General features: G+C 33.7%; 1 protein-coding gene across 1 annotated transcript in view; it reads right to left on the bottom strand.

Annotated features, from left to right (window-relative positions):
* Positions 1-5,708: 5,708 nt before the first annotated feature.
* TRHDE (thyrotropin releasing hormone degrading enzyme) overlaps positions 5,709-24,980 on the bottom strand; it is a 367,060-nt gene continuing 347,788 nt past the window's right edge. The window contains exons 16-19 of the mRNA XM_069490875.1: positions 15,074-15,241; positions 14,410-14,550; positions 10,904-10,985; positions 5,709-5,852 (exon numbers count right to left, since the gene is read on the bottom strand). Of these exons, the coding sequence (XP_069346976.1) occupies positions 5,709-5,852; positions 10,904-10,985; positions 14,410-14,550; positions 15,074-15,241 (535 nt within the window). The remainder of the gene's footprint in view (positions 5,853-10,903; positions 10,986-14,409; positions 14,551-15,073; positions 15,242-24,980) is intronic.

Genomic DNA, 24,980 nt, shown 5'->3' with positions numbered 1-24,980 from the left:
AAGGTTATTTATTTGGTAAATGCTTTAGTATCTTGTAATTACTAAAAGGACAGTTTTTTTTATTCTTAAATCAGAAAACATTAGAAAAGAAAAGAGTGCTTTTATTTGGTGTATTTTAAATAAATCTGCTCATCTGGGGAGTGACTTTAGGAAAATAAACTTTGTTACTGAATAAATTCAAGTTCATTAGAAATAGTCCATATAATATTTTTAAAAAGTTATCTGATAAATTCAGTGGTGTCCTGGAAAGCCAATTATGAAAGCCCCATGGTAGAATTTCCCTTATAGTTCAAATAAGTGGGCAATGCATAAACTTCTTCATAGTCCTAATCTGTTTTAGTTTTGTAATCCTGTTTTCAAAGATTATGAAACTGCAAAAGGATTAAAATATAGCAGTGAAAAATGGCAAATATCTTCATATATGGTGATGCACAGGTAGCATCTAAACAGAGAATGTGAAATTGTTGTTACACAATATTTTAAAAGTCGCATATAACATTTGAGGAGAAACTAATTTGAAAAATGTTTTGTACTTGAGAAATGGCAGTTTATAACCTAATTTTAAATGAATAACAAAAAACGTAATAATGAATGTTCTCACCCAGTAGGTCATAAGCTAGGTAAAGGTGGGAACAGAATTGTGTACAAGAGCAAGTGCAATACCATGAACCCAGCAAGGATTAAAAAGGATAGCTACTACATGATTGACTTAAAAAATAAATGCACTGCACATTCAAAGCAGATGTTCTTAACTCCAGTGTAATATTTTCTATAAAATGTTTCACTCTTTCATTTACTTATATGACATAAAAAAGTGTGTGATTAGAAGAAAGTTGACCCGTGCAGAGGCAAGTCAAAGCACTTATCTTAGACTGTATCTCACACAGCAGCTCCATTGAAAATGGAACTTCAAGTAAATTAAGCCGGTTGCAGTTCATCTACAGTTCTAAGCAGAAAGAGAGAAATACTTCTCTGACCTTATTGCTAAGCAAAAGGAAAGTTCTGACTAGACTAGTATGTCTCCTCCACATGCAAAGACAGAGGTTTAACCTCCTCTTTTTGGCCCACTGGTGAAAAGCTTTGCAATCCATTCTCCTTTTTTTCACTTATTTTTCATGTCTCATTGGCTGGAGTATCCGTTAATTACCTACTATAGCTTAAAACCCACTACACAACATACTAATGTGAAATGTTTTGATGAAAACCTTTTAGAGAATGTATGAAGTAACCTTGTTAAGAAAAGAGTGGTAAACCAGAATGCACTAATTAACATTTCTTTAAAATGATCTAATGACAATGATGAAGTGAGCTAAATATTTATTCAAATCTCCTGTGTATAGACACTGGTCTGTATGGATAAACATTATGTTTTCATCCATGCTGGAGGCAAACTAATAACTAATTTGAGCCATACAAGGCTTGGGTTTTCGGAGTTTTGAATCCCAGCTAATACCATTAATTAATTATGTAAACTGGTAACAACTCAGCCTCAGTCTATTCTTTGATAAACTAGATCTAATGACATTTCTCAGGGTTGTTAATTGAGATGATACCTATAAAATGCTTGGCATTTAGTAGACACTCAAATTTTGGTTTCTTCCCTGTATCCTAAACTCGTTTAACATTAATACAACACAAAAAATTAAGTGGGAACAAAATAAAGAAGCAGTCATTTTGTTTTTCTTTTTTCTCAGTGCAGTAATACATGAAGGAATGTCCAAAAGATAAATATCTTCAAAGGACTATCCTTAATCTATTAAATATCCAAAACAAAAGCCATTAAAGTGTCATGTTTTCAAAATCTGGGGTAAAATTCATACTGTCTACTAATAGTGCCAGTTTGTGAAAAACCTATTTAAAAAATAAAATGCATGCAATGGCACATATGTAGTATATTTAACATTAAAACAGATATTTTAACAACTGCTTTTATTAAATATTTGACAGATTTAAAACTTTATCTAAACTTTAAAATAAAAATTAAAAAAATTTTAAAATAGAAAATAAAAACTAGTAGAGTACATTTTTTAGACTTTTCCTGAATCTATATCATATTAAACAAAATATTTTATTTTTAAGAAAACTTCTTCATTAATTCAAAGCAATTAAACTAAAGGCTACTCTTATATAATGAAAATTTGGAATTCTAGAATAATTTACAAGAACATGTTTGCACTCAAGTTCACATGCACTGATTTGAACAAATAAATTACTGCCTAGGATAAGTATCATTGGATCTGCTTTAAAGAATATATAATTAACTTAAAATTAATACATTGTAAATATACAAATAGTATGCTAAAACCATTTTAGAAAACTTGATCTATTTTTTCATAAGTAGACTAGACATTCTTCCTGCAACTTACTGATACTACTAAGTTGCTCAAAAAGCTTTTCTTAAGGACAAATTCTATTTCAATTTATATTCCAATTATTAGAGTTTATATTATTTTGTTATAATTTCAAAATGTTACAGATTTCTGTAAAATACAATTAAGTGCTCTGAAATCAAACAATGAAAATTATACTAAGTACCATATAAGTTTTGAGAACTAGTGTATAAAAATAGTTGCATAATCTTATCTATTACCTAAAAATGATTTACTTCCTCTCTGTAGCACATAATTATTTTTCATGTTGCCGTTATTCTGACTAGTCCATTATTTCTTTGTTTTTTTTTTTCATTTATTTGAATGTGAATTCCTTCAGGCCTTATTTATCTTTGCCTTTCATAAACAAATTTATTTCGTTTTTGTCAGGAGTCAAAATATGTAAAAGTTTTTTGAAAATGAAACACATTTTATAAATACATGGCATAATCTCAATTACCTTGTAAGATATTATAGTTATGATATTTGTAAATGATACTATTGTAAAAATCTGAGTCCTGTGATATGACTAGAACAATAATTCTAGAAACAATAAAAACCAAGGTGAGTTTAAGGCCCACCTAAATTACATGTTAGTGAAACTCAATAATATACCTAGCACTGTAGATATTAACCTTGGAGATTAAGATTGTATATTTTAAAAACTTCAAAGATTATAAGAAGATTTTAGGGAAAATGTGTAAAAATGGGGATTTTATTTACAAATTACCTGGAGATGTTGAGTACTCAATGTGGCAAATAATTTAGTCCTTTCTAATTGAATCCAAGTTTTGCTCTTGTACATATATTGGCATAGTAAATTTTTAAGACTGTTGGACACTTTCAACAATTTGTTATTTCATGCATACATATGATTTGTAAAACAGACAAAGAAGAGAGAAAAGATAAAAACTCTAAGTAGAAAATAGAATTTTATAACTATATTTTACAGAATATTCCAAGAGATATCATTGGTTATTTTATTATTTTGAAAATATTACTTATTTAAACAACTAAAAAATGTTAAAGATACTTTCAACATTGGAAAGGATAAATTATTGAAAAATATGTAGAACAAAAGCATCATCTCAATGTCATTGATATAGCTATACTGTTGAACAAATATTGTATGAGGTATTGAACATTGCACATAATTATACACTTAAGATTTGATATTGTAGCTAAATCAGTTGTTCAAGGCCACTAAAATACTGAAAGAGGATTACAATTATTAACACTGGGGAGGAAAAAAGAACTACAAAAGTGGTTCTAACTCAAATCTAGAAATGGTAATTTTACTCAAAACAAAAATCCACAACTACTAAGAATTTTCAGTAATTTATGACACAGAACAAGACATCCATCTCTAATTTTTTATCTTTTCTATTACATGACTTCAGTGGTGATAGGGTGCATGTTTTATACCTGCATAGGAGTGTGATATTTATTATTGTTAGGTTTCAGAACTTTTCCCTTTAATTAAGAATTTCATAAATGTGATGTGTGTAGTTGGATTTTATCATTTCCGATAGGTGGGATAACTTTTAGATTTTATACTAAGCATTACCATGTCTTCTTTACAACACATGGAATACTTCAAATGAATGTATTTGAATTGAATGAAATGCTGAAAAATCAGGTAGGAGTAATAGATATTAATTGCTTAAATAATAAAATTCAATTTTTTGCTGGTACTTATTTTATGGATTAGGAAATTGCTCCTTTTCTACAAAATTTAAAATAATTCTATGGCTCCAGTTTCTAAAAACTTTGATTTGTTTTTCAGTATTCAGTGACATTGGTGTTATAATATATTTGTTTCAATGATTTGCCAGAGTTGAAGGAACGGAAAACCTCAGGGAGATAGGAAGTGTTCCACAAATATTTGGCTTATGTGTAGTAGTTGTATTGGTAATTTATAATTGTAAACTTAAAATATGTTAATTTTGAAGCATCTAAGCAATGTTTGAAGAGCTGGCCTACTGGGTGAGAATACCATTTAAAAACATTTGTGTTATGTAACACACAGCCATGAAAATGGTTATTCAAAATTCCCAGGTAGAACAGGGTTGTCAGTGCCAAAAGAAAAGCTTTGTACATTAGCACAAGAAAAGTAACCTTTCTTCTAAAGGGATGGCACAACTGGCATCAAAGGTCATTAAATGCTGATAGACCCAGTTGAGGTATGGCTGCTTAATAGAGGATTAGAGCAACACACAGAGAAAGACCAACACAAAGAATTTTAACTCTCTTGACTACCCCAAATAAGGTGGGAAAACAAGAGGGAAAATAAACACTTTCTCAGCACTGATAATTATAAGTTTACACTACTGTTTCATGCAATAGGAGGTTTGACCAAAAATGATGACAGATTCTATATGCAAGGATGCTACTTAGGAGAATTAGAAGAGTGGTTAATTTATACATAAGTTTTGTTTGAATTCATCTTCATGTAGTAGAATAGACCATTGTTCAAGAAGTAGATGGAAAATCCGTAACACTTGAGAAACTTAGGCAACAGGAAGGATAATATTGAGATAAATTCTTCTAAGCTTTTTCCAAGGCCTTATAAGTTTATGAAAAGAAATAAATTTTCTTTGAAGAGATTCTTTGCACATGTGCAGTGTACAACATACTATATACATATGGGGCTTCCCTATGTACATATACATATGCATACACTATCTATATGCCTTTTTAAATGTTTACACAGCTTCAACTCAAAGAAGATGAGTTAGCAACCACATTAATCATTGTCAGACAATCCAAGTGCTGAAATAAGTGATGCTGACCACTTACAGGGGTACTGTGCCTCTCATATCGCCCAAGACTGAGAATAATTCCCTTTTTTAGTTTTTCTTCCATTGCAACACTGATTGTCATATGTAATTTTTGTGCTTTTGCATAATGCCCATCCTGGATGTAACATATATTCACATACAACATTGGACATTTTAAACAAGCATGCTGGAACACAGGCAGGACCATACATCCATGCACAGAATATTCCGAATATATTTTTCCAAACTGACTGCAACATCGACATGCATCACTATCATATTTGGTCCTGTACAGCAATGAATGTACAGCTGAAGCAATCATGGCTAGTTTCACTTGCAAGATTTTCTTTAGAGAAGAACACCCAGTAGAGAAACAAAACAGAATGAATGAAACAAATAAAAAATATCCCTCAAAACCAAAAAATTAAAAAAAAAAAATTTCCTCCCACATGTTAACGCTGAAAATCTGGCCATTTTCCATGTAAAACGTTTTCCTCATTCCACATAAAGCAAGTCTTCTCACAAAATTCTGAGTTGAGTTGTTTACAAGAGACATGTATTAATGTCTCAGAGCTTTTCCTAACCATTGGAAAAGCTCATCTTGATAAAGCATTTTCCAGCGCACATTGGCTTCAACAGTTTCCACAGCTCGTGTGAATGAAGTGGCAGCTACGCCATCGTAGCTCTTCATGAAGTTCTTTAGCTGAAAACCAAAATTTTAAAATGGTAAATCTACATACCTTAAAATGAACTCATGTTCAACATATATGAACGAGAATCTATTTTAAACAAAGTACCACAATCGCTACAGAAGGTATATTTGATATTGTGGAGTGAGCTTGGTAATGAAATGAAATATAACAGATTGTGTCAATTAGATGTGATGTAATTGATTTGGAACAGAAAGGAGAAAAGAATGGACAGTACAATTTAAATAGCTCCAAATTCAGCCTCATGTTTCCTGAATAGATATTAAAACAGACATCTTTAATTTATCTTTTCAAAATAGGTTGATGGGATTGTGGCCAAGACTAGTTATAATTGCAAGGCATATACAATGTATGAAGTAACCTTAAAAACTAAATATTCACTTTCTGTTTGTAGAGAGAAAATTATTCCTCATCTTCTCCAAATAAGTGGTATAGGGCTTGATCCTATCTTTAATGTCAAGGGATTATCAAAGTTATTGGGGGGTGGGGAAAAAATGGTGCTATGAAAACTGAATGATTAATGACATTGCAATCACCTGAGTAGATTTAGAAAGAATAAGGGAAGAATATGGTCTCATTTAGCTAGAGAATTTGAGTGTTTAAATTATGTTTTTAAATGTTTTGTCATAGTTTTTATTAATATAAGATTTTATTCAGAGAGTTCACATACTCTGGGAATACTCAGTGATTTTACTTCAAGATTAAATACTAGCAGTTTTTCTTTTCTGTTCAACATGTCTTAAGAAACTGGCAACGGATTAACAATTGTGATGCTAATAGACAAATGTGAAAAATCAACTTGCAACACAGAAGCATCATGTGGCATAATTAGTGTGGGGTGTGATCCCTCATGCGGTGGCGTCACGTGGAGGATGTGGCAGGAGGGAAAAGTAGTGCATCAAGATTGGCGCGGGGGCAGGGAGGAATGGTGGTGGCAGTAGGGGTGTTCGAAATGTAGTTAATTATACCTTTCTGAATTAATTTAGAAATTAGTCCTTGGATAGCTTGGTTTGCTTATGATAATGTTACTTTGATTACATGATACTGTTGGGTTTTCTCAAAGTTTATCCTCTACTCTCCTAAAAAGCCCTTTGCCCAGGAGCATTAACAGTGGATAACCATATCTCAGAGCTATTATAGATCCTTTAGAAGACTTCAAAATCATCGTGCTTTTATGGCTAATATGTGGAATAGCCAATGTATAACAAAGAATTATCTGTGCTGTCCTTAAAACTGATTTGACATTTGATCAAGTTTACACATATTAAGGAAACAGGAGGAAGGGAAAAGATTGATATTTATTGTCTTCATTATTCCAGAAATCATGCCATATATATACATACACACATATATAAAAATCATAACTGTAAACTTTGGCTGATTAACACAATAATACATTTATATTTATATATTTATGTTCGGACTCATTCAGTCTATATCTGTAGAGCAAAAAATAATGTATTTTATCTGTTTTGAATTTTTTGTTTTAATTTATTACAAAAAGATAATATTACAATGGCATTATTTACGTGTTATATGTCAATCAGAAAAAAAATTACATCTACTCCTTTTAAAATATGTTCTGCTTTATTACGTTCTTCCTAGGTAGTCACGGAATACACCAGATAGTGATAAATGACCTTTTGGCAACTTGACTCTGAGGAGCATGCTCTTGGCCTCTCTGTGAGACAGATGGCAAGCCGGCCTGAACACGTGAAGTACAACTCTTAAGTCCTCCTTCACGGCAAACTATGGGTTGAAATATGAATGTGTTATTGACACAAGGATAGTAGGTCAGATTATCCTTCAAGAGAATTCTCAATAGAAAATGTAACTGGTGGATCTCCAGAGATTCATTTCTTAAATCACTATTTAAGTGCACTGAATACTTCCCTCGTGAGCTCAGAGAGCCTGGGGTGACTCATACGCATCTTAAGAGGAGCTTATTCATCAGAACACATCTGGCCCACTTTCCACAGTGGCCATAAATTGATCTTATGCCCCATATTCCTCCACAGCTCTAATGGCAAACATGCGGTCAGAGCGGCCGTCTTGCTAGTCCTAGAGCGTGCTCACAGCAGCCGATAGACCCCTGCTGCCCTGGAGAGGCCTCACGGTAGATGGAAGGCATTTAGCATTCCAGTTTGCTTATTTCTTCAGCTCTTTAGTAGATTTTCTGCTGCCATTAATTATTTTTTATTGTGTCTCCTAAATATTTATCCCACATTATGCTTTTATTTTTACAAGTTGCAAGTTAGACACTTTACAAAATAACATTTAGTAAGATGGCAGTGTCCTTTGTGCTCCCTGATCTTCTTAGCATAAAACTTCTAGGCATGTCTGTTAATTTCTCTATTTAAAAAGATTTTAGCATTTTAAAAAACCTCTTATTTCAGGGTACCCTAGACCCCAACATTGTAAAATGAACTTTTTAGAGTAAATTGCAAAACATAATATACTCTTAGTAAGTATATAAATGAACAGAATTAGCCATTGCCCTATTATGAGGTTTATATCTTCTATTTTAAAACTGTAAATGAGATGTCTGTGATGCACAGGATCTATGCTCCTCTACAACAGTGCTATATATTAGGTAGAAGAGGCAGAAAGATGGGTGTGTAAAAAGATTGGTTAATGGGCATTAGTGTGGAAAAATGATAATGACCCTCTGAAGTTCCACGAGATTGTATCTCCATTAGTTTAAAATTAAGGAAATGATAGATTGCCTTGTGGAGAAATATTGTTCAAATTGCTAAAGCCATGTAATTAAAAGGAAACTCTAGTTTCAGGTACCAGAATGCAGTCTTGGGGAAGGGACCAGGGAACGATATAAGTTTCTCTACTGACTGCACCTAAAGATGATGTAGATCATTAAAATCTCAAATGCGTTTTCAGAATTCATAAAGATGCTGATTCCCTTTTGATCTATAAACCCTTGGAAATGAGAATTGGCCTAACTAAAGAGAGCACATTGGATTTTCTGCTTATGGGGCTCATGAGTTATGGGAGAATTCGACTGAATTTTCCTCAGCCCCTTCCTTTTAAGAAAGGGAAGTTATGGGCACTACAAACCAAAGCCCCACCCCACCTGACAACATCCACTATAGCGGATGATTAGATGATGAAAGTATTAAAAAGCCTCCGGCAGAAGCTGTTAAACTATAAAGTCAGAGCAAGGAACTTCTTAGTGAAGGGATTCATCACTCTTTCCACTGAGAGTTTGTATTGTGAAGTTAGCTGCTTTGCAGATAATGAAACAAAAGCCACAATTCAGTTTCAGTTTTGGAATTGCACCTTTCATGATGGGCACACGTTGAAACATCTAAAATGGCAATTAAAGTGTAAAAAATTAAATACATAAGTGAACTGTGTAAGACAAAACGGTCAGTATGTGATAAAATCAATTAAATATCCATTTAAAGATTTTTTTTTTTTTTTCCTGTGGCCTGGGCATTACCAAGTCAAGGGAAATATGAAAGGCAGACAGAGTTAGAGGAAAAAGGGAAGAAAGAAGAAGGGAAAGGGAATAGGAGAGAGGTGGGGAGGAGAGGAGAAAAAAGAGAGGAGGAGAAGGGAAAAGAGGGAAGGGAGTATGAAGGGAGCAAAAGGAGGGAAGAGGAGAGGGAAAAGGAGAGGGATCTCTCTCTTCTGTGTTCACTTCAATGGCTGCACTGGTTGTGACAAATAAGTCTTTCATTCTCAGATTATTGAATGTAACATCATGAAATTAAAAGTACTTCATTTAAATACAGAGCAAATTGGAAGGAATCATCAATTTAATTGCTCTTACTTTCTGTTTCCTATGGATATGAAGAAAGTCCTTTCCATTTAGCTTCTTTTATTAATAAAATATAGTAAAAAGTGTTCTGGGGCTTTCAAAACTAAATCCTTCAGGGTTGGGAAGACACATAGCAGGGATAAAAGCTGAATTTCAAATCATTACAATCAGAGACTTTGCTTAGCTTAGCTTATGGTGTGAAAGAATCCAACTTAGTGCATGGGGGATGATCATAGGAAACAGAGCAATATTAGAAGATATTAAGGATGGTGCCAGGGTGGGTGCTGCTGGGGGAATGCTGCATGCTGCGATTAGCTCTGGGTCACAGCATAAGGCATTCTGTCAGGGAAAACTCAAGAAGCCGTGATTCTCAATGCCAAATAGCAGCTATATTTCATAACAGAAAAGAGCAGCAGAGGAAAAGGCAACAGGATATTTGAAGCCCAACTCATTGTGATCAGTTAAAAGAATCTATATTTCATTCCTCTTTCCTGTCTTATTCCTCCTTATTTCTCATCTCTTATATATTAGTGATGTGAGTTAATGGTAAAACAAACAAACAAACAAACAAACAACCCCAAACCTAGGTGGTTTACATTTCCAGAGAAATAAACTAGAAAGAACCTAAAAAGGAAATGTTATATACTCTGCAACCTGAACACTACTCCTTAAAAAGTCAAGTTTATTTTCATCAATGAAATTCATTTGTGATTGTACCAAGTACAGTTTTAAGACAAACTATTAATGTCAATATGTATTGCTAGATATGTTTCCTTTTATGCATAAGAATTTGTTCCATTTAACAAGCTAGATAGCATGAAGCATTACTATTATGTCCAGTTATCCATTATCTATTTAGGACTCACCACTAAGCAGTAACACTAATGTTCTATACATCAACATCAACCTCAATCTTTTATACAAATACCGAGTCACTGCTGGGACTAAATTAGATTCATAGAATCATTTGAAGAGCAGCTGACTGGCTCAATGATTTCGGAAGTGAATTTTGCATCTCCAGGTTTGAAAATCATTGCATTCAAACACTTTTTGCAGGCACTTAATGTTTAATATGTTAGAAATATCTTTGCAAATAATGAATTGAGTCAAGTCTTTAATATGGGGATGTGGGGTGGGTGTGTGTGTACATATGTATGTGTACAAAAGGAGTGAATGTGAATCTGCTGGAAAGAAATGGTTGAAGTAAATGAATAATTTCATATGTTTATAAAGGAAAAGAATTAGAACTCAGTTTAAAATATTTACCTCTTTGAGTTCACCTTCAGTATTAAGAAATTCTGTGACTCCACTGATAAGCTTGGAATTCATAAATAATGCTTCTCCATACCTTAAAAGATAAAAAAAATAGTCTTATTGTCAATACAGGTAATAATTTAAAAGATATTACCATAAATATTTCTTACAGTTTTTCTCAAGGGTTCCATTGACCAATGTTGTCAGAGATTGCCAGATCTCTAAGCATTCAAGGGGGGTTCTCTGGGGAATTAAGGAGGTGAAAAGAGGTGTGGCTATGGGATACCATCAGATCCCACTTGACTTGGTTCTCAGCGTTTCAGAGAAGTCTAAGTTGTAGTAATTTTTTTTAAAAAGGAGGTCCTCTCATAAGATTTAGGGACTACTAGCATATTTCTAAGCCAAGGCCTGAGAAATAAATATTTTAAAATTTGCAACTATAAAGTAACCTAACTTGCTGTAAAGGAAAAGAATCCCAACAAAAGAAAGGACTGCAAGACCAACTTGGGCATCATCACTATGTCACACAGAACTTTTGCTCCACTCAGTCATAATTGACATTTGCAATTTCCTGTTTCATTCTTAGAAACTGAGCCAAATTTCTCAAAAATGCTCCCCTAAATACTAGCTTTTTTGTTCATGTGAGTATTAAAATAAAATATCTAGTTGTTTATTTGAATTGTATAATCCTTGTACCACAGACACAATTACTTGGCTTGGATACAGGCAAGGAACTATTTGTGCCAGTAAGTTGGAAAGAATTCTCATTTTACTGATTTTTCCCTAATATGCTAAGGATACCTATCACAGGCTGTCATACTCTTAGAAGTAAGGTAAGTACACTAAGAACAAGACTGGGTTTTTAGAAGCAAAGGTCCAGCCACTGTTATAAGAGGTTTTCTAATACTTCCCTAACATGGGATTTTAAGTAACTTAGCTTCTGGAGAATTGAGTTTTCTCAGCCATAAAATGAGGGGACTGAACTCAATGACCACTGTGATTTGTTATAATTCTAACATTTAATTATTTCACGGGAAAAAAGTTAACTACTTAGTTGCTACTTTGTTAACAAACAAAAAAGCATTCAAATAACAATATAAATGATCATCAGTAATCAGTATATGGTTACAAAAGTGGCCTACCATCTAGAAAAAAAAATTCTTTTTCTAAGAGAGTGTCAAATATTTCTACTTATACTATCACATGAAGATGAATAAGGCACAATCCCTTCCTTAAAGGTATTCTACTGTCCAGTTGAAGAGCTAGACATCTAAACAGATAATTTTCATTTAATGTGGCTAAATGCAGTGATGATAAAATTACACACAGTGCTCAGAGAAGGTCTCTTTAGCTGTGGGGTCTTGAGAATGGCTTCCAGGAGATGATGGCATCTAAATTGAGTATGGAGTAGTTCTGAGCAGCAGGGAAGAAAGTAATTTTAGGCAGAGGAACAACATAAACCAAGGCAAAGAGGTGTGAAATGACATGGTGTGTGCAGACAACTATAAGCAGTTTGGTATTAAGAGGGCATAATTTGTGAGGCAGGGGATAGAAGAACAAGAGGCTGAGGAGTTATGCAGAGAACATATTAAGTAGCTTAGATTGTAAGTGTGGCAAAGAATCATTAAAAGTTTTACAGCAAGGAAAACACATTTGGTTTTCAGAAAGACTCTTGGAACAAAAGGAAGAGGCTAATGTGCATGTGTGTAGTGGTGAGTATAATTACAGAGGCAGAGAGGCAAAGAGGTGAGTATAATTACAGAGGCAGAGAGACAAAAGCTATTGTAAGGTACTAGCAAGAGTTGAGAACCTGCAGTAGAGAAGGGGTAGCAGGAAAAGTAAGGAAGAATTCAAGAAATATTTAGGAATTACTAAACTGATAAGATCTCAAGTCTAACTACTATATATAGCCAGGGAAAAGGGGAAACCTATGTAGACTTCCAGGTGTTTGGTTTGAGTGATCGGTCAGATGGCTATAAGATTTAGTCAGAAAGAGGACAAGGGTAAAATCATGGATTTAGCTTTGCAGGTACACTCCAAAATAGGAGCTCCATGGGCAATTGTCTATCACAGGGTGAAGCTTAGGTGAGATGTCTGAGTTAGAGACATAGATTTGGGAGTGATTGAAATCATGAGAGTAGATACCAACTAAAATCAGGAAGAACCTGCAGAGTGGGAAGAAAAGAGTACCTTGGACAGAGCCCCCACGAACTCCAGTGTTCAAGGATTGACAGAGGAGTAGGGGCAGATGAAGATGCTCCTATTTCTCAAGATAAACACTATCGTATTTGTAGATAGGCTGAAACCTTAACCTTTCTACCTTTTGGGTGGAGATCACACACTCTCAGTGAAACAAAATAGGCATACCAAGAAAAAAACATGTTTTGGTAGGCAATAAACAATATATGCCTATATATATGTGTTGCATTGAACTCTGAACTACAACACCACTCCTTAAAGAAACTGTGTATTGCTAGATATTTGCTATTTTTAAGTGAAATGCTTGTATACATTAATTTTACCTTAAGTGTATGTCTATTCACTCTATTAGATCCATAACAAAGCAAGCTCTAATATTCCAATTATTCCAATTTCTGAACTGAAAATATAAAAAAAGTGAGTATGTTTCATAGGAATATCAGTGCTTTTTGACAATGAAATACCTGTAGATAGAAATGTGTTTTAACATGACAATCCATTCCAATTAAACTCATTATACCAGGGCAACTGATAAAGGTGTGCTTAAAATAATAAAGTTTATATATCAGCTTTTAAGAGAAAGAATAGTAGGTCTGCTTACTGTCTGGGAACATTGAAGGTAGAGAGAAACATGAAACAATCTACATGCTCCATAATAAATTTAATTTTAAAAGACCTTAGAGATTATCAGAGTAATAAATTAGCATGTATTAAAATATATTTAAATACATAATGAAATATTTTCTAAAATTGAGGCTAAAGAATTCTCACCATGAACAAGATGTCCTGGGAATAAATTTTACTGCAACTGGAATCATGCATTGATTCAAATGATTAATGTTCCTTCTCTACATTATGGTTTTATTTCAGGTGTTTTATGATGTTCATATTTAAAGAAAATTTAAAACAATTCTACAGAAGTAATTAAAGTTTCCTTGTTATAATACCTTTATATCTGATTTACAAATTATTTTTTCTATAACATGTTCAATATATAGAGAGTTTTATGACATGATTTCTTCAACTTTGGACAGTTTGATACATTCTCCAGAAAAGTTGCTTGGCTAAACCTTTTGCATTTTCCCCATTTCCACATATAATTAATTAAGGAAATCAATCTTTAATGCATGAGTAATGTTATAGAATCATTAAAATAATTCTGAGTATCACAGGAGTGGCAAGCCCATCTTGATTGAATATTTTAAAATCTAATCCTATTATACGTATCTTAGGTGTAACATAAAAGTTGGCCCTTTATTCCTCATATGTCAGCTTTAATTTACTCATTGAAGTAGAAATGATTGAATTATTATTTCTACCTGGTATTTAATATCTTCCATTTATCTCTGAAAAACTTCCAGGCAAGGTCTCGGCCATGTGGATTTCGAGCTACATGGATTATGACATCAATTGCATCTTGATCCAGAACCACCTCAGAATTCAGTGACAGATTTAGAAGCCTAGAAGAATAGAATTTTGGAGAAATGTTTAGTCTACTAACTTAAACATTTTTATAATCTTACTAAAATTAGATGGTCTAGTTTGTCATATTCTTCAAAGAAGTAGTCCAGTGCAAACTTTACTAATATAAATTTATTAATAGAACAAATTTCTTTTATAAAAGAAAGAGGATCAAACTCATAGTAATTAATTAAATAGATTAATTCAACTCTAAAAATCTTGTGGCTGGAGAAATCATAATTCTGATCTGATGATGCAAATTCTTTATAGCAAACACTTCCTCTTATAATGAAATATTTTCTTACACAGGTATATAAATTATATAAAATAATTAGTCATTAAAAATATATAATCTCTCAAGTAGCTTTAGTCATGCTAGCATGGCAGTCTTCATTATCTTTAGGAAGATATATTTTAGGATAACTAACATATAATCGAGAAAATAAAAGCAACGTCAGAGCAGTTTGATTAACAGGGACTACTTTCATTGCACAAATAAATTTGGAAAATGAATTGGCCTACCTATTTAGTAAATTTCTGTCATCACTGCAAGTTAAGGCCTCCAATAATATTTTCTTCTCAGAAATTGCTGTGGTAGAGTGGAATTTCATCCATATGAATTCCCAGACATCCTCATCCAGTAGTGACACTCCTGTACAGTAGACGATGTCTCTGACATTTAGTGGTATTCTAAAGAAGCAACCCATGGTGGTTTTCTGTTAATTAAAAACTTCATAGTATTGAAAATAAAGACGGATGTTGCTTTACTACAGTCAGTTTTTAAAAAGATAATTTTGTTAATTAGATTTTACCTAAAAGAGAATAATACTATATAGTAATAATATTCAAAAATATGGTTGACTGAATGAATAAAATAATGTCTTTATTCAAAGGTTGTTTTGAATGTAATTTTTGTTTCCATGGTTGGAACTTTGTTGTGTGGTTTTTTTTTTTTTTTTTTTTTTTTAGACAGAGTCTCGCTTTGTTGCCCAGGCTAGAGTGAGTGCCGTGGCGTCAGCCTAGCTCACAGCAACCTCAAACTCCTGGGCTTAAGCGATCCTACTGCCTCAACCTCCCGAGTAGCTGGGACTACAGGCATGTGCCACCATGCCCCGCTAATTTTTTCTATATATATTTTAGTTGGCCAGATAATTTCTTTCTATTTTTAGTAGAGACGGGGTCTCGCTCTTGCTCAGGCTGGTCTCGAACTCCTGACCTTGAGCAATCCACCCGCTTCAGCCTCCCAGAGTGCTAGGATTACAGGCGTGAGCCACTGCACCCGGCCAGAACTTTGTTTAAATAAAAACAGTAAAATAAAGGCTTCACAGACCAATAAAAAGAAGACAATTTTTATTTTCACCAACACTAATATACTTATTCTCCAAAGATTTTGCTATCATAATTGGTAGACCCAAGAATAACAAGAAAACACTAGTTTGGATAAAACAGAAACATTTTCTCCTACATTCTTTGGTAACTTTTTATAAAAGTATAATAATTTCCTGAAACTACTTTCCAAATTTTGAAACCTAGAAGATCATAAATACAGATGATAAGCAGATAATAAAACATAAGTAGCAAATGATGAGAAGGCAAAAAGTTCTTTTCTGCATGTTTATAAAAATGACTATTAAAATATACTAATATTTGACTTTGACTCCAAAGTTCAGTATTAATATTACAGTGAGATACTGTATTAGGCTTGGCTATTCATCAATTGTAAATTTTCATGTCTATTTTGACATAGCAATATTTTTACTAAATATTATTCCTTTAAATTTCAGTGTATACTTCACATTTACTGACTTTTTAAAATGTATCTCTGAAAGAATGCTCCAATACTATGCAAAAGTTTAAAAATGTAATTCTGCTTTTTACAATTTTCATTAGTGTATTATTAAATTTTTCATTTACAATTTGAATGGGGTTAATAATTACAAACTGCTTTCTATGGATAACAAACAGAAACAATGCCTTTAAAAAATTTTGGATGTTGATGATTAAAACACTTCTATGGCTAAAGGAATATTTGGCAAACAGGAGGAAGTGTCTCGGCGACTACCAGTAAGATGATCTGAATCTCAGTTTGTTAAATAGCTAAGAAGGGCTATGATCAGCATATTATGACATTATACCAAATACATAGAATTGTTAAGACATATACAAAATTCATAGTTCCCAGGAAAGGCTAAACCTATGGTATTCCATGTTTTTCTACTTTTCCTATTTAGGGAAAAGTTACTTTAACTTTGCTAACTCAAGCCATTTTTCTTTGTAGTATTAGAAAACAAGAATTTTGTTCACTTGGTTTGTTTTTAAAGAAACAAAAGGAACACAGGGCCGGGCACGGTGGCTCATGCCTGTAACCCTAGCACTCGGGGAGGCTGAGGCAGGAGGATCACTTGAGGTTAGAAGTTCAAGACCAGCCTGAGCAAGAGCGAGATCCCGTCTCTACTAAAAAATAGAAAGAAATTATCTGGACAACTAAAAATATATAGAAAACATTAGCCGGGCATGGTGGCGCATGCCTGTAGTCCCAGCTACTCGGGAGGCTGAGGCAGAAGGATTGCTTAAGCCCAGGAGTTTGAGGTTGCTGTGAGCTAGGCTGACACCACGGCACTCTAGCCAGGGCAAAAGAGCAAGACTCTGTCTCCAAAAAAAGAAAGAGAAAAGGAACACAGACATAGAATAAACCATCAAAGAGCATCATATCTTTCTCTTGTCTTCCATCTTGCCCTAGATGCCCTATAAAAAGTACCAATAAAAGTTTCCCCAATGGTTGGTGACATGTTCTTTTCCCTGCTCTGTTTATGACCAGATTGCCACAGGGCATACCTAATATCAGTAAGGAAAGCATTCTGAAGAGTGTGCTTAATCGTGGTAGAGACAACGTAAGATTACAGAGATGCCTCCATCTTTACCCACTTCAACAAGAAATTTAAGAGCTCTTGTCTTTCTCTAAATCAATAGTTATGAAAGAGGACAAGTCTTTTCCTCCAAATATTATAGGCTACAGAGCACAACGTTACATTATTGCATGACTTTGGCCAAGAGATTGATATAAAAACTTGTAAGGAAAAAACAATAAAATATCTACTAAAATCACTAACTCATCAATCAATGCACATTTTCATAATAGGTATGATATTAACAAATTACTTTCTAAAGGAAATTATTAAGCTATTAATATATCAAAAAGAATATAAGGATAGAGTCTGTTGAGTTAGGTTTATTATCACCTATAGAACCAGTCTCCAATATCAACACTTTCAAGCAAAAAAGGCACATAGACATATAAAGGAAAAAATGTAGCAGCAGATATTAAACTATGTTGCCTGCAAAGTACTTGAGTGCCACATAGTATAGTCACCAGTAAAAGTCTATCTATTAATATTTGTTATCCAGTAGGTGCTATTGGCTGATACTGAACAGTGTAAGAAACATATACAAATGAATAAAATGGTTTGCCCAGTCCAAAGCCCTGGAAACTGGCTAAAGGGGCATTAGAGATAGAAAATAACTTTTTGTGCAATACTATGTTCCAGTTTACACATCTTATTTTATTTAGCATACATAATAGTATCTACATTATTATAATTATATCTGCATTTGTATGTCTCTATTATCAACTTTTTTCAGCATAGGGAGCTCCGTTCTGAGAGACGATATTTCATACTATAAAAACTATATAGTAAGTTGAGAATGATCTATACATGGAAATCTTTCCTATTTTTCTTAGCTTAGAGATGGCTAATGACCATGAAAACAAGATATACTGGTTTCTTTTAGTAGTAATTATCAGATTATTATCACTGAATACTGCTTTCTCTTGTTTAATAAAACACTACATGATAGAAAGTAAAAACAAAAATTTTAAGTAAAAGTAGTTTATCCTTTGTAAGTGTCATTTTTTTCTTTAAATTTCATTTTATTGTGGTAAGAACTCTTAACATGAGATCTACCCTCTTAACAAAATTTTAAGTGTACAATACATTATTGTTGACTATAGGTAAAATGTTGTACAGCAGATCTTTAGAGCTTATTCATCTTGCTTAACTGATACTTTATGCCCCATTAGTAATTAGTAGCTCCCCATTTTTCCCTTCCTCCAGCCCCTAGCAACCACCGTTCTACTCTTTAATGCTATGAATTTGACAACTATAGCTATGTCATATAAGTGAAATCAGAAAGTATTTGTCTTTCTGTGACTAGCTTATTTCACTTAGCATAATACCCTCCAGGATCATCAATGTTGTCCATATTGCAGCATTTCTTTTTTAAGAACGAATAGTATTTCATTGTATGTATGCACCATATTTTCTTCACCCATCCATATGTTCATGAACATTTAGTTTGTTTCCACATCTTGGTTACTGTGAATAGGGGAGTGCTAAACATGTCTTTGATACCTTGATTTCTTGATTTATCTTTTGGATAAATATGCACAAATTGGATTACTCAATCATATGGTAGTTCTATTTTTTATTTTTTGAGAAACCTCCACACTGATTACTACAGCAGCTGCACCAGTTTACATTCCTACCAGTAGTGTGCAAGGGTTCTAATTTCACCATATCCTCTACCACTCTTTGTTTTGTTTTTTTGAAGATAGCCAACCTGAGATGTAAGGTGATATCTCACTGTGGTCTCAATTTGCATTTTCCTGATGATTAGTGATTTTTTTCATATACTTCTTGGCCATTTCTGTATCTTCTGTGGACAAATATGTATTCAATTCCTTACTCCCTTTTAAAAATCAGATTAATAGTTTTTAGCTATTGTATTGAACAAGTTTCTTATATACTTTGGAGATTGCCCCCTTAACTAATGTATGGTTTGCAAATATTTTCTCCCATTCTGTAGGCTGTCTTTTCACTTTGTTGATTGTTCCCTTTGCTGTACAGAAGCTTTTTAGTTTGATGTAGCTCCACTGTTCATTTTTGCTTATGTTGCCTGTGCTTCTGATGTCATATCCATGAAATCATTGCCCAGACCAATGTCATAAAGTTTCCCCCCATGTTTTCTTTTAGAAGTTTACAGTTTCAGTTCTTACACTTAAATCTTCAAATCTTTTTGAGTTGATTTTTGTCTATGTTGTAATACGAGAGTCCAATTTCATTTTTTTCTTTTGCATGTGAATATCCAGTGTTCCCAGCACTGTTTGTTCAAAAGACTATCCTTTCCCTATTGTGTGTATTTGACACCATTATCGAAGAAGAGCAATTGATCATATATGTGTGGATTTATATATGGGCTCTCTATTTTGTTCCATTGGTCTATGCATCTGTCTTTATGCCAGTACCATACTATTTTGACTACTGTAGCTTTGTAACATATTTTGAAATCAGGAAGTGTGATGCCTCCAGCATCATTCTGCTTTCTCAAGAAAGCAGATTTGGCTATTCGTGGTCTTTTGTGGTTTCATATGAATTGTGAAAATGTTTTTTTCTATTTCATTAAAAAATGTCATTGGGATTCTGACAGGGATTTCACTGAATCTGTAGATCATTTTGGATAATATTAGCATTTAAAAATATTAATTCTTCCAGTCCATGAACATGGGATTTTTTTTTCCATTTGTGCCTTCTATTATTTCTTTCAACAACGCTTTTAGTTTTTAGTATACAAATCTTCTTTTTTTTAATTTTGAGACACGGTCTCACTCTGTCACCCAGGCTAGAGTGCAGTGGCATTAGCATAGCTCATGGCAACTTCAAACTTCTGGGCTCAAGCAATCCCCCTGCCTCAACCTCCCTAGTAGTAGTCCCAGGTGGCTAGACTGTGGCAGACCTATCAGAGCTCTAAGATTGATAAAGCAGATGCTCGTTCTTTGGGCACAGCCAGAAAAGTTGGAGCATAGGATGCACAGATCAAATCTTTCTCCCTCTAAGAGGTAGCTGAGAACTAGGATTTTTCATCCACTCCTGTGCTCAGCAAGGAGAAAAACTATGGAGTCCCTTAGCTCAAGCCACCATCTATATTCTCTCTCAGATAGCTAGACTGTTCTAGATCCTTCGGCACTCCAGGACAGGCAAGACAAAAGGTAATTGTCTGGGGAGCCCTTTTGAAAATGTTGAGATACTGTATGCAAAACCAACCTCTTCTCTCCCCTGAGCAAAGCTGGGAGCTAGGGCATCTCTTCCTGATCATATGACTCTGTGCCAGGCCATAGAGATTCTGGTGAGTGTGTGTCCTCAATCACTCTGCTGGCTTTGATGAGTCTGGGTTCACACTCCCCAGTGGTGCAGGAACCTTTTGATTAGTTTCTAGATTTCTCACAAACAAATTAGTCCATATATTGTTGCTGAATCAGTGTGTTTATGGGGGTAAGGAAAGTTGAGAGCTTCCTACTCCACCATCTTGTTGACATCACTTTAAAAATTTTACATCCTTTCAGAGGGTGCCATTGCCAAGCTCTGGGCCTAACCAATGACCTGCAGAGTAATTCCAGTGCATCCAACATATAATTCCCTGAGGGTTGAATTGGCTACAGATGTAACCTCTAACCTCTTTTTAAATTACTTCTTTTAAATCCAGATTTTAATCAGTCATCTTTGAGAAATATTTGATGTTGGAAAGACTGGATATCCAACAATAACTATTCATTCTGCTCACCAGCATTGAAGTGAAACTTGTTAAGAACAGCCTCTGGGCGACTGAAAAGTTAGGAACTTTAAGGAGCTGCTGTATGGCAAGCAAGAAGAAGAAATCTTGAAAGGACACCCAGCAATGAAGTGTTGGATAAAATGACAGACAGATCACCCTGAAGGAATCCAAGATAAGTCCTGGGTAGAGGAAGACTTTGAAGGCAAACCTCCTAGAACAGGGACAGGTTCTGCATATGTATATGCAGTCACAAACCAAGAGAAAGAAGGCATAATTTGGATATGCTTTAAAAGTAACAGCTATTCCAATTTTAGTCTTGTCAGCAGCCATTCCTTTGTACATAGCAGGTGTATGAAATTTGATAACTATGAAAATAAAACATATCTATTTACACATATAATCAAAAGTCTGCTGATGGTCCACTGAAAAATAACCCCCAACATATCAGGAAAGAAATGGCTCGATTAGCCGACGCTGGAAGTACGATTGTTTAAATTCATGTGGTTCCTCAGAAGAGCAAAGACAGAGCTGATTAGCCCAAGAATACTTCTATGATTTTTTTTCTAGTATCTCTTCCCACTCCATCAACTCCTCATCTTTCTTACCCATCCACCAGATAAAAAGAAAACATCAATGTAAAGTTCACAAGATCATTTTTATTCATTCCTGAAAATAAAACAAGATTGGTAAGCACTCAACATGCCAAAGGCCCTCAGTTCTCCATGACTTCGATTGTTAATGAAACCCCCTTTTGTTGCTAAATTTGTAAAGATGTTCTAATAACATTTCAGCAAAATGATTGCTCTGGGGACAGTTTAAGATCTCTTTGTATAAACCAAAGTCATTAGGAACAAATGAAAAAGCTCACTTGTTTATAAAGCATGAGCTAAAAAAAATCCCACAGAACCCATAGTTATGAACAGTACAAATGAGTCCTGTGAGACTCTTGACATCAGGATTACCAGGAGAGAGGGTCCCTCCTAGTGAACATGAAAATTGTTTATAGAATGTGAATATACCCACAGTCATTTCTCTTTAATTGCTGCTTCAGAAGTAAATCTTTTAATGGAGTTTTATCATCTGGGAAGGGAAGCTGTGTTTGTTTTTCTCTAGGTATGGTAAACATGAACAGTGAGCTGGTCTCTCCTAGCTACAAGATGAATGAGGTAATGCTTAGCCAAAATAAAATGCCTTTATCTTTGTTAGGGTAGTAACATTGTAGAAATTATTACCTAATTAGTGCAACTTGTACTACATTTAATATTCCATTCTCACTTCAAATAGGATTATAACAGAGATCATTCGTATGATAAAACTTGAAAAAACAGAAGTTCAGTTTATCATTTTGAAATAATTTATTTTCCTATTTCAGTGATATATTTAACTATTATTTTATCTTGCTAAAAGCAAATGCCTAAAAACTCCAATGCTTTAGAGGTAAAAGTTAAAAAATTAAGTAAGTGGAAAAATAAAAACAGGCATCTTTCAAGAAAAATTTGTTTACTGAGTTAAATAATAATGATGGTTTTCTTAGTTTGGACTCTAATAACAAAAGTGCCATAGACTGGGAAGTTTATAAACAACAGAAATGTATTTTTCACAGTTTTGGAGGCCGTAAGTCTGAGACCAGGGAGACAGCATGGTCAGGTTCTGGTGAGGGTCTTCTTCCAGGCTATGGACTGCTGACTTCTCCTTGTTTCCTCATATGGCAGAAGTAGGCCTAAAAAGATATCTGGGGTCTCTTTTATAAAGGCTTGAATCCTATAAGTGAGGATTCCACCCTCACAACCTAATTGGCTCCCCAAACCCAACCTCCTAATACTATCACATTGGGGATTAGGATTTCAGCATACAAATTTTGGGGGGAAACAAGCATTTAGTCCATAACAATGGTGGAATGAGATGAAATCATAGTAAATTGATACTTTGTTATTAAATGGAAAATAGTTCAGTAGATTGATATATTAAAATAAGTAATTAAGAAAATGTCCAAAGATGTTGCTATAAAAGTTTTCATCGTTGTGTTATTTTTTAAGGCAAAACATTTCTTGTAATCCCAGCAGCTGAAGTGGGAGGATTGCTTGAGACCAAGTTTGAAACCAGTGTGGTCAACATAGTGAGACCCTGTCTCTAAAAATAAAAACAAAAATACCCTGAACTCATCCAAAATAGTAACAATAAGGGACTACTTTAAGATACAAATAGTAAATGAGAATTAGATCATAGATTAATATTTAATGATATAAAAATATATTAAAGATAGAGTATAATGCATATGTAAATGTATATTATGCATACTACCATTGTGTTAAGTTTAAAAAATAACATAATACATTATGTTCGTAGAAAATAAAGACTAAAAGGACAAATAAGAAAACATTAACAACATGCCTTAGGGTTTGGTCATTATAGCTAACTAATCTTTTTTGTTAATTCTCATATTTAAAATTTAATAACAATAACTTTACAATTATTTTGGAAATAAATAAATGGATAATTACATTATAAAGATGAAATTCTGTTACTATCAGAATAAAATATATCTGATATATAAAAATGCTATTGAATAATATGTGGAAATAATTCTGATGATAAATTTAAAAGCTCTTCCAGAGGAAGATAGTACTTAACAAAGGAAAAAAAAGCCTACTATTTTAAAATGTAAATTTTGATCCTTAATCATCCCATGAGTCTATTTCTAAGCAGGTTTTTAGTAGACCTAATTTGGCCAGTAACTGCCTCTAGGTCTGGGCAAGTCAAGGTCATTGTTTTGGGGTTTATTTTTTATCCTAATTGGACAGGGCTAAAGCACATGAGTTTTAAAGCCCCTTCTTGCTCTGTTAGTACAAGATTCTTTTCATTAGTGTCTATTAACATTGAAATGTGGCTTCAATTATTTTCAAAGACAATGAAAAACATTTCTGAAACCACTAGCCTCTTTAAGAGCACCTCTTTCTTTTAGTGGCCACCACATATGCTATTGATATAGAGTGAAGCCTAACATTTAATTAATTAATTTTTAATTCATTCATTTGAAAATCATTTAGCCACTCTAACTGAAAATAAAGGCTTTTGTGGAGGCTTCCTTGCCAACATTCCAAATCTTGTTTTGCCTTACAAATGCTTGTACTCCTAACCTCTTTCAGGACAGGCTATCTGTGACTTTTTAAGATATCAAACTGAAAAATAGCCTGCATTTACAAAGGTTGACCTTGTTCATAGTGTCCCCTACCCACATCTCTTTTGATTTTCATTCTTTAGCCCCTGGTCTGCTGCTAAGAAAGGAATCTTAAATAAAACTTAAAGCTGTTTAAAAGGAATGAGTGGACTTTTTGCATGTAAGTATCAGTTTCCTCATCTGGAAAATGGGGATAATAATTCCTAATAGGGCTGTTAACATGATTAAATGAGATAAAGTTTGTCCTGCGCTTAGTACAGTGCCTGATGCATATATAGCAAAGGCTGGACAGGGGCTTTCTTTATACAATGTGCAGAGTCCAGTTCAGGAGAAATAGCTAATTGTCTGAAGATGTAATAATGACTCTCCTCCTCCTCATTATTTTTATCACTATATTATGATGATGAAGTAACAACTGATCTTTCCCAAATGAGTAATGGAATGTTTTAAAAAGGCAGCATTAAAATTTTTAAACAATCTCACCGAAAGTGAAGGAGTAATTTATTTAAAAACATGACTGATGATATATCTCAATTTCAAGGCATTACAATAAATTACACCTTTATAATCCCAACTAACTTTACTGGTATACTTGTCAATCAAACCTGATGCCACTGAATCCATATAAAAACCCTGCCAGCCAGA

This window comes from Eulemur rufifrons, chromosome 16, assembly GCF_041146395.1.
Source record: "Eulemur rufifrons isolate Redbay chromosome 16, OSU_ERuf_1, whole genome shotgun sequence".
Taxonomy (NCBI): Eukaryota; Metazoa; Chordata; class Mammalia; order Primates; family Lemuridae; genus Eulemur; species Eulemur rufifrons.
The sequence above is the reverse complement of the archived record's forward strand: the minus strand, read 5'-3'. Positions and strand labels throughout refer to the sequence as shown.